Source organism: Hyaena hyaena, unplaced genomic scaffold, assembly GCF_003009895.1.
Source record: "Hyaena hyaena isolate Hyena2069 unplaced genomic scaffold, ASM300989v1 scaffold_524, whole genome shotgun sequence".
Taxonomy (NCBI): domain Eukaryota; kingdom Metazoa; phylum Chordata; class Mammalia; order Carnivora; family Hyaenidae; genus Hyaena; species Hyaena hyaena.
This window is the reverse complement of record NW_024081155.1, coordinates 1376071-1386709: the sequence shown is the minus strand read 5'-3', so window position 1 is coordinate 1386709 and position 10639 is coordinate 1376071. Positions and strand designations below refer to the sequence as shown.

At 45.8% G+C, this 10639-nt stretch overlaps 1 protein-coding gene across 2 annotated transcripts; it reads right to left on the bottom strand.

The window, feature by feature from the left end:
• Positions 1-2214: 2214 nt before the first annotated feature.
• LOC120247444 (melanoma-associated antigen B3-like) lies at positions 2215-6135 on the bottom strand. 2 transcript variants are annotated; one of them, XM_039255357.1, is made up of 2 exons: positions 6074-6135; positions 2215-3488 (listed from the first exon to the last, which is right to left on the bottom strand). In XM_039255357.1, exon 2 carries the CDS (start codon positions 3457-3459, stop codon positions 2455-2457), a length of 1005 nt encoding a protein of 334 aa, XP_039111288.1. In that variant the 5' UTR covers positions 3460-3488; positions 6074-6135; the 3' UTR covers positions 2215-2454. The 2 variants fall into 2 exon arrangements, with proteins under 2 accessions (XP_039111288.1, XP_039111287.1); XM_039255356.1 differs by having other exon boundaries at positions 6013-6113.
• Positions 6136-10639: the final 4504 nt, after the last annotated feature.

Here is a 10639-nt window from a genome sequence, read left to right as displayed (position 1 = left end):
GTCCCAGGAGTGAGGTGAGACAGGAAGTGGTGGCACAAGGCAGAGACCCTAGAACAGATGTGCTGTCAAAGAAAAAAAAAACACATCTGAACCCATTTCTTTAGCAACCACACTTAGCGTTTTATTTAAGTTCTGTTTGAATGGATGTAACTTTCTCTATGGGAGGGGCCGTCCAAAATGATTTTGTGAGCCCCTCCCTGATCTTTGAGGCTCTCTGACTTTGAATAGATGACCCTATTGTCACTGAATATTATCTCTTTGTCTCCCTTACTCACACTTCTCAATTATTATGATATGGTAATTGCTCCGGTTATACATTCCAGTCCAGTATCTTGGGCACAGAGTCCTTTTTAGTACCTAAGATACTTTTTGTTGTAGTGACAAAAAAGGGGAATTAAGGGTCACAAAGTCAGCCTCAGGCTAGGAGGAGTGGAAGTGTGGGCTTCAGACTAATTCAGGCCAAGGGTCTAGTTCCAACCCTGTCACTTAGCAGCTATGTGAAACTGGGCAGTGATACCAGACTCTGTGGAGGCTGTCTTTTCATCTGTGAAATGGGTTTGATAAGCTTTGTCTTGGGGACTGGTAGAACGTCCATAATGCATGTGAAGGGTATGGCACATTGCGTGGCCTGTGTTGAGCTTTAAAGGATGCCAGTTCTTACTAGGATTAATTTGCCCCCTGGAGTTTCAACCCACTACAATGATAAATCTCAATAAATCATTTTTAATCCAGCGGATGTCGGAAACTATGCAGTGCTGTGGAACAAAGACAACTCTATCAGACAAAATTGTGCTTACCAGGGAACACTAAGTAATATCTCCCTCATTAAAGTATGCCATTCAATGTCGGCATAAAGTAGACTTCCTTACAGATGCAACACAGAGCTCTTGAAATATGTTTCAAGGCCCCAAAACTTACCTTCCTCTCAGAGGCCCTTTTTAAGTTTATTTATTTATTTTCAGAGGAGTAGAGAGAGAGAAACAGACAGAGAGAATCCCAAGCAGGCTCTGTCCTGTTAGCCCAAAGCACATTGCAGGGCTCGAACCCACAAAACCCATGAGATCATGACCTGAGCCAAAACCGAGTTGGAAGCTTAACCAACTGAGCCACCAGGCACCCCTCAGCTGCCCTTCTTTCTAAACCACCCTGGCTTTCATTCATTCACCCACCAACAAGAATCTAGACCTTGCCTGGAGTTTGCCAAATGCCATATAAGGTAACCCAGTGTGAGTGAGGTTTTAGTGGAGTGTGTTCTGGCTCCCCAAACCCAGGGCAAAGTGTGCGAGTCCAGAGGATTCTGGGCATCCATGACAATACTCTTCGTTCTCAGAAACTCTGGGGAAATGCTGTAAATAAAACATCAAATCTTCACACTGCATTCACCCGCACTGGCACAAGAGCACAGGACACACTTGATGGCTGCCCAGGGTGACCTCCCTCTGGTTTCCACACAACCCCGAAGTAACTGTTAAGGGCAGTTTGCCATCCTGGGCTTAGTCTTTCCATTCCGAAGCCCACCACGGGAGGGTCTGGGCCCTCTCCCTAGGATCACAGCCTCCTGGAGTCCCGCATGCAGCTAACTTAGAATTACCTCCCACCAAGGGACCTGCAGTCTCTGAAAACCCAGCACAGCCTTGCTTCAGGCACTGGCACTTAACTGTTCTCATCTGGAACCACCTCTCTCCCATTTTCTCCCATCTTATCATGTGTCCTTTGGGTCTGAGAGTGCCTATCACTATTCTTCCTTATGTGATAGATGCTTCTCACCTCTATGATTTCATGGTCAGTGTCTTGATCTTTTTGTCAGCTCTCTCAGGGCTGACATGAAGCCTTTTAAGAGCAGATGCTCCATCAATGCATGGGGAATAAATGAGCCTGTGAGCAGTGAGTTTCATTCATTAAAGTGTGATTCTACGTTCTTCAAGCACAAGTTGTTATTTAAAATTTTATAAAACACAGAGCAAAAGGAATTAAGAAGCCAAATACAGACCATCTTACTCTCCTCCTCCATTTCTTGATTCCATACATTTTACTGCTTAAGTTTTTTACATTTTCAAGGAAATGCATATTTTAGTGCCATGTTACTTTGTACCAGAACACTAAATAAAATGGAAATTTTCCCAGTCTGTTTTATGAAACAGCAACACTCTAACTCTTAAACTGATAAACAGCAATAAGTGAGACCAATAAAATTCATAAATTTAGACTATAGCACTAGATAAGATTTCATTTCAAAGTAGTAACATTTGAAAAGTAGCAAAAACTCAAAACCCTGATAAGTCTCCAAATTAGCCAGACAGAACAGGAGCACAGAGGGATTATACACTGTGTTCCCTCACTCACACCCAGGCCTCCACTGCTTAGAACAGTGACTGCTCTCTTCAGTCACAAGATGAAGAATCAGCCTCGATTTCACTAGGTGTGGGAGGAGCTGCTGGACGTTTCCTGGAACATTCACGGGCTGGAGCCGTCGGTCTCAGCCTGGAGCGCGACTGTGCCTTTGGCTCTCTCTTCCTCATCTCTCAAAGCCGCTTCATACCAAGGTTGGAAGGCACTGGGGACGGTATGATTAATCTTGGCCCAAAACTCCAGGATCTTCATCTTGCTGGTCTCGGCGTGGGCTCGGGGGCCCCACAAGAACTCACAGCGCGGAGGGTCGCTGCCAGGCACCTGGCGGTACTCCAGGTACTTAAGCTTCACCAAATCTTGGGTGATGAGCTTCCTGGGCTCCCCGAAGATGAAGTGCCTCTTCCCCGCATAGACTTTCATTTTATTCAGGAACTCCCAGATCTTCTCTTCAGCAGCACAGTTGCCCTGCAGGAAAATCACGCCCAGAAGATTCATCAGGAGGCCAGTCTTGGGAAAGCCCCAGCCACGGTGTATAGTCCCGTTGTTGGGAAGCTCCATTTTGCTGACAAGGACATAGCAATGCTTGGTAGGATCGACTTCTTTTACATCAACACCAAAAACCACCTCCAAGCTGAAAGAGGCTCTTCTGAGGATCTCAGTGAAGTGCTTTTTATACTTTTTACTGATAAACTTCAGCATATCAGCTTTCATAATGGGCCTCTTCATTCTATACATATGCATCAGGAACTGCACCAGAACACTCGCTGTTTCACTTACAGGGTCTCCTGCAGGCTGCATCATGGAGACAGGGGGCTGGGAGGACCCTTGCTTTTTCTCAATCTGGCAGTTGGCTCCTTTGTGTGATCTTATGCGAGAAGCACCTGCAGACTCAGCGGTGGTGGACAGGGCCCTCTGAGGCCTCTTGAGAGCGCTACGTGACCCAGCAGCATGATTTCTCTGAGTAAGAACCTCAAAGGGAGGAGAGGCCGAGGAGGGGAGTGCTTCTTCCTTGGCCGCAGTGGCCTCAGCACCCCTCTGACGCTGGGTCCCATCTTGGGCTTGGTGGCGTTTCTCACCGGTACAGAGCTTATTCTTCTGTCCCCGAGGCATGATGACTGTGGTCAGGGACAGCAGGTGATCTGGACATGAGAGGAGAGAGGATGAGAAGGAGCACCTTCAGCAGGGAGAGACCACCTTGGCTTTAACCAAGGCTGCCTCTGCAAGTCCTGTGAGGGCACTGCTCTAGGAAACTACAGGGCTCCTGTTATGACCAACCTGTCCTCTGAAAACCCTGTGGAAATCATTAAAGTGAGCCTCAGGCTGCAGCCTGCCAGCCCTGCTTGGTGCTGACTGGGGCTGAGGGCAGTGGTGGGCAGGGTCAGTCCCTGCGGAATCTCCTCTGGTCTGGAGTACAAGGATCCTCCCAGTTCACATTCAGGACTGTGGTAACAGCTTGTGGCAGGGCCTGGGCCCCCTCCTCGGTGCTGCTCTCAACTGACATCTCAAACCCAGGTCCTCATCTTCTTGAGATCTCTCAAGGGGAACGAAAGGGGTATCTCAGCCCACTACTGCTACCCACTGCTGACAGTTCTGTGGGAATCTGCTCTGGGGTCATTGGGGTCCTCAGTTCTGATTTACTGTCCTCACCTTGGCTCTAGGTAGGGCCTAGTACACCTTCCTCTGCTGATCTGATGTTTCCCCCGTCAAACAAAGGCTCTCACCAACCTGATGCCATAAAAAATAAAGCTGGGTTCACATACACTTGACTTCCACATCTGGGCTCCTCAGTGCTACTAGCAAGGGGGTGGGGGGCTCTCTGTCATCTCTTTTTTGAGGGATGAATGGTACCATCACTCTTTATTCAGGATCCTCATTCTGATTGCTGTCAAGCCCTGGGTCTCCTCCCTCTGAAGAAGTGAGGCCAGAAAGTCCAACACCCTCACCTCTCTGGGACTCTCTAGACAGAAATGAGGGGGGCTTCCTCAGCATAACAAACATTCAGGGTTTCCCCAGGGCTGAGAGAAGGGACTGAATTATTTATTTTATTACTTATTTTTAATTTACATCCAATTTAGTTAACATATAGTATAATAATTTCAGGAACAGAATTTGGTGATTCATCCCTTACATATAACTCCCAGTACTCATCCCAACAAGCAGCCTCCCAAATGCCCATCACCCATTTAGCCATTCCCCCCACCCACAATCCCTCCAGCAACCCTCAGATTGTTCTCTGTATTTAAGAGTCTCTTATGGTTTATCTCCGTTTTTATATTATTTTTGTTTCCCTTCCCTATGTTCATCTGTTTTGTACCTTAAATTACACGAGTGAAATCATATATTTGTCTCTCTGACTTGCTTATCTTGCTTAGCTTAATACACTCTAGTTCCATCCATGTTGTTGCAAATGGCAAGATTTCATTTTTTTTTTATCAGAGGAGGGCCCGAATTTATGAGACCCACCTTTTTAGAGTTGGGGTTCCCTTTAGTCCTCCCTTAGGTCTACAGGTAGGATTTACGACTCCTGCTGCCAGCAGAAAGCAGGAGTACGGCTTTCTATCACCATCTCTACTGGGAAAACTGCCGCCAATACACTGGTAAGATGTAGGCCTCCTGCCTTAGAGCAAATCCCTCAATTCCCTGAGCGTCTAGAGGGGAAATTCAGGAACCTCCATATAGGATTACACTTGCCGGGAGCTTCCTAGAAATAAGTTATAGGGATGCTGCTTTCCCAGACTGGGGAGAGGTCCCCTCATTAGCACTCAGGGACCTCACTTTCACTGAAGTTAGGGCCTAGTATCCTCCGTCTGCAAGACCCAGGCTACTCCTTTAGACAAAGGCCCTCCTTATTTCAGAGTTTCCAGGCAGAAGGCCTGACAAGTCTGCCAGGCCTTCCAGGGCCAGAGTAGCAGAGGGACCTAGTGGAATGCCCTGTGTTATGGGTCAGGATGGTCCCCTCAGTCCCTACTCAAGGTTCTCACCTTGGCTCCAGGCTAGTCCTGAGAATCCACCCTCAACTGGCCAGTGGCCTCGCCACCTCCACCCCGAGCCCATGACTTCACTTCCTGGAAACTCTGGAGCAGAAGTAAGGATAAGTCATAACCGGCCACAAGTGCTCAGGGTGTCCAAGGGCTGAAAGCAGGGGCAGGGCTCTGTAGGATGCCCGTGTACTGGAGTCGGTGATCCCTAGGTCCTGACTAAGGATCTTCACTTTGGTATCAGAGCCTGGGATTCCTCCTTCTACTAAATTCAGTTCACCAAACTCCAAATAAAACCCTTACTTCTTGGAGCTCTGGGAGACAGAGTGCGGGTGTGTGCGCATGCGTGTGTGCACGCGCATGACAGAGCGAGAGTGCGCAAGCGTGATGGTGGATGGGGGTGGGGCGGCAGTAGTCAGGGACTACCAAATAAAACTACCCCTGCCTGGAGCCTCCCTGGACCAAAGGCAGGGGTACTGCTTTCTATTGTCAGATCTACAGGGTAAAGATCCCCTCATTAGCTACTCAGGATGTCCCCTTGACTCTAGTTAGGGCCTAGGTTTCCTTGATCGGTGGAACCAGGGCTACTATCTTAGACTGAGACCTTCCTCCCTGAGACTTTCCAGACAAAACTCAGCCTAATGTTCCTGCCAGGACATTACATTTCTGACCCCAGGGGCAGTACCTGGTGGCGCCACCTTTGTTACAGGAAGAGAGGTTCCTTCATTTTACATTCAGGTCCTCACCTTGACTTCAAAGAACTCCTGGGAAGTAAACCATTCCTTGACAGAACAAACGCGGCCCGCACTGGTCGAGGTCCGGTGTTCCAAAGTGGAAGTTCAGACGCATCATATCCGGCCATGGCCACCTGAGGTTCTGGGCACTGACAGCAAGAACGCGATTCTATGCGATCACAGTATTCTTAAGTTAATGGTCTTTAGGTCATCACTCAGCATCCTCACCTTGGTGTCTATCAGAGCCTGGGGCTCCTGCCCCTACTGACTCAAGTCTGCCAACCCCTAAAGCAAACCCTCACCTTTCCCAGTCCCTAGTGAAGAGTCAGGATGCCTCCTACTGACTACCTCTGCCTGGGGCCCCGTGGGCTTGAAAAGGTGGCAATGAGTCTGTGAGCCTCTTTCAGTTTGGTTATGGCCAAGACTTTGCCCTCTGCAGAAATGGGGCCCACCCTGTTAGACAAGGCTCTCTGAGACTCACCAGGCAGAAATGAGGCTTCTCAGGTGCATAGCTCTACCTGAGGCCACTCAACAGTTAAGAATGGGGGCAGGGGTTGTAAAACTCCCTCATTTGTGGGTCTAGCGATGCCCTCTTTGCTCACTCAGGGACCTGACCTTGCTCCTGGTTAGTCATATGACTAGATCCTCCCTAACATTACGTTACTTTGCTCAGATCAAGGACTGCTCCTTCCTGAGACCTCCCAGGTGGAAGAGCGAGCCACACCAGGCCAAGGATGTTTGGGTCCTGAGAAATGGCAGAATTGAGTCTCTGTGGAATACCACTGTCCTAGAGTTGGTGGTCTCTACATTCATCATCCAGGGTCCTCAACTTGATACCTATCCAAACCAGGAGCCTCCCTCTACTGAAGTGTGGCCAATCTCCTTAGGCTAAGACTTTGACCTTGCTAAGAACTATGAGGGAATGAAAGAGGGATGCCCACCCTGACTGCCCTGGGCATTCTAGGCCTGAGAGCTGGTTCGGCAGGTCTCTGAAAGACCCTCTCTATAAGGTGGGGTGGTTCTCTCCCCAGTCTTCATTCATGGGGGTCCAGTCTCTCAAATTAAAGGATTCCTGGGAAACTACACATCCATGCAAACTTGAACAGTGTCCCTAATGCAAAGTTTGCAGGTTCTGGTCCCTTGCTTCATGTGAAATGGGGAAGCTGTGACCTAAGGCAGAGGATGCAGGACAGAGGGGGGCCATCAAAGAAAAATGACACTGATCTATCCCTCTTCTCAGTAGTCAGAGTGAGCCTCTTATGTGATTTGTTTTAATTGATTTACTTCCTAATGAGAAGGAATTGTCCAGGATGGCTTTGTGATTCCCCAATCTTGAGGTTATTTGACATTGCATATGTAGATAATCATACTGTCAACTGGACATTTTCTGCCTCTCCTCTTCGTTCATGCCTGGATTTCCTGTGGTATTCTTAACTGCTTTGGCTATGTATTCCAATCCAGTTCTTTGGACACAGAATCCTTATTTTTACCCCCTGAGATACATTTTGGAGTATTAAGGTACACAAAGATTTGCTTTAGGCAGAGAAAAGTGGAATGATCAGCATGCATTCTAGAGGAATTCAGACCAGGAGTCTAGCCCCAGCCTTGTCACTTGGTAGCCCTGTGACCTCGAGTGCATTAACAAATTCCAAGACAAAGAAATCACAATCAACCAAAATGCTGCTTAGCAATGCTAGTTATGTAATACATCCTCATTCAAGGTTATAATATACTATGTATTTGCGGGAGAGCCTTTCCCAGTTGGATACAGTTCAAAATTGTCAAAATTTTTGTCAATGATCAATATTTTCCCTAACTTCCAGCTGCCTTTCCATCTAAATCACCATTTTTTTTCACTCATTTAACCATCAGCGAAAATCTAAACCCTGCCTACAGTTTGCCAGATTATGTGCAAGATGAATTAATTGAGTAAAAGAGACCTCTTTGATAAGAGTGGCCTCTGGCTCCCCCAATCCAGAGTGAAGAGTACCAGTCCAGTGGGTTCTGGACTCTCCACCTTAAAGAAGTATAACCCTTATTGCTCAGAAACTCCCTTGTGATATACACAGATGATCTAGTCTGTGCACCGTGTTCAGCTGCCCTGGGCAAGAGCACAGACACCTTCCACTCCTATACCACCTGGAGATTTTCCTGGGTTTAGCCACCATCACAAAAGACATGTTAAGGACACATTTCCATTGCAGGTTTAGTCTTTTCCAAGGCCCTCCATCTGAGCATCTGGGCCCGGCTCACCACTCCCACAGCCTCATCTAGCCCACCATGCAATCCTACTTAAAATTATCCCTCAATGAAGGGTTTGCAGTTTCCCAAGGTTCCACACGGCCTTGCGTGAGGACTTTGACACTGGATTGCTTTCAGCTCAAACCTGCCTCTCTCTTCAACCTCCTCCTCTTTTTTTACTTGTTCTTTAGGTCACAATGAATATATCACCATCTCTTTTTATACTATACCAGCATCCAGACTCTGAAATTCAATGGGTAGGGGCTAGAACTTATTGTTGCTGTTCTGAGTGTTGTTGTTGTTTTTAAAGCATCCCCAGGGGGCACATGGATGGCTCAGTCCATTAAGCGTCTGACTTCAGTTCAGGTCAAGATCTCACAGCTCCTGAGTTTGAGCGCTCCATCAGGCTTTCTGCTGTCAGTGCAGAGACAGCTTTGGATTCTCTGTCTCCCTCTCTCTGCCACTCCCCTACACTTTTCTTTTTTATTTTCTTGCTTTCTTTCTTCCCTCCCTCCCTCCTTCTCTTCCTTCCTTCTCTTTCTTTCTTTCTCTCTCTCTCTCAAAAATAAACATCTGAAAACAAAAACAAATAAACAAAAGCATTCCCAGTAATAGCCTAAAGCCTTCCAAAGAGCTCATTCTCAATTAATGACTGGAAATAAGAGAGTGAGCTTGAGGTCTAGCTCATCAAGATTTAATTTCTCTTTTACATACTTGAATAATCTAAACAAATCCAGGTATATACCTTTTACTTTTATAAAAAGAAACACGAGAAGGAATTAGGCAAGCCAAGAATTGACAATCTTTTCCTTATTTATACTTATTTTTTCTTTAATGATTAAATATTTACAAATGCCTACTGTATACTAGGCACTGTGCTGAGACTACAACTTCAAATAAGACAAAATCTCTCCTTCTTCAAAAACTACTGTGATGAGTATCACTAGCATACCAAAAGCTGTACACATTTAACGTATACAAGCTTGGAGATAAGTATACACCCATGAACTACCATAACAATCTATGCCATAATCATATCCATTACCTCCAACAGTGTTCTCTTGTCCTCTTTTAGTTTTTAGGAGTACAATAACAACATAACATTTACCCTCTCAGCAACTTTTTAAATATCCAGTATGACATTGTTAACTAAAGACTCTATGCTATACATTTCTAGGGCTTTTTCACCTTATAAAACCGGAACTCTACCCTTTGGCCAACACCTCTCTAATACCAGTCCTCACAGCATCTGGCAACCAGCATACTATTCTGCTTCTATCAGTTTGACTATTTTAGATTCCTTACATAATATGGATCTGTCCTTATGTGTCTGGTTTATTCCACTTAAGATAATGTCTTCCACGTTCATCTCTTTTGTTGCAAATGGCAAGGTTTCCTTCTTTTTCAGGCTGAATAATATCCCATTGCATGCATGTGCCGTATTTCCTTTATCCATTCATCTATCAGTGAAGATTTAGGTTGCATCCATGTCTTGGCTATTGTGAATAATGCTACAGTGAACTTCAGATGGCTCTTTAAGATCTTGATTTCAATTCCTTTTGATATATACACAGAAATAGAATTGCTGGATCATTTGATAGCTCTATTTTTAATTTTTTTTTTACAAATAGTTTATTGTCAAGTTGGTTTCCATATAACACCCAGTGCTCATCCCCACAAGTTCCCTCCTCCATGCCCAACTCCCCCCCCACACCCATCATTTCTCAGTTTGTTCTCAGCATTCAAGAGTCTCTCATGCTTTGCCTCTCTCCCTCTCCCCCACTATTTCCCCCCTTCTTCTCCCCACGGTCCTCCGTTAAGTTCCTCCTAATCCTCCTATACGTCCAGTTTGTCTGATATAAGTATAGCTACTCCAGCTTTCTTTTAACTTCCCGTAGCATGATAGATATTTCTCCATCCCCTTACTTTCAATCTGAAGGTATCTTCCAGTCTAAAATGTGTATTTTGTAGATACCAAATATATGGATTTTGTTTTTTTTTTTAATCCATTCTGCTACTCATGTCTTTTGATTGGAGCATTCAGCCCATTTACATTCAGTGTTATTATTGAAATATATGGGTTTAGAGTCATTGTGTCCTTTGTGGGATTCATGCTTGTGGTGGTGTCTCTGGTATCTTGCATTCCTTGCAACACTTCCCTCAGAGAGTCCCCCCAGGATTTCTTGTAGGGCTGGTTTAGTGGTGACAAATTCTTTCAATGTTTGTTTATTTGGAAAGACTTTTATCTCTCCTTCTATTCTGAATGCTGGATAGAGGATTCTTGGCCGCATATTTTTTTTCTGTTCATCACATTGAAGATCTCCTGCCATTCCTTTC

What these genes read in the sequence shown, in the direction of transcription:
- LOC120247444 (XM_039255357.1), bottom strand. Translation starts at nt 3,459, where the DNA reads ATGCCTCGGGGACAGAAGAATAAGCTCTGTACCGGTGAGAAACGCCAC.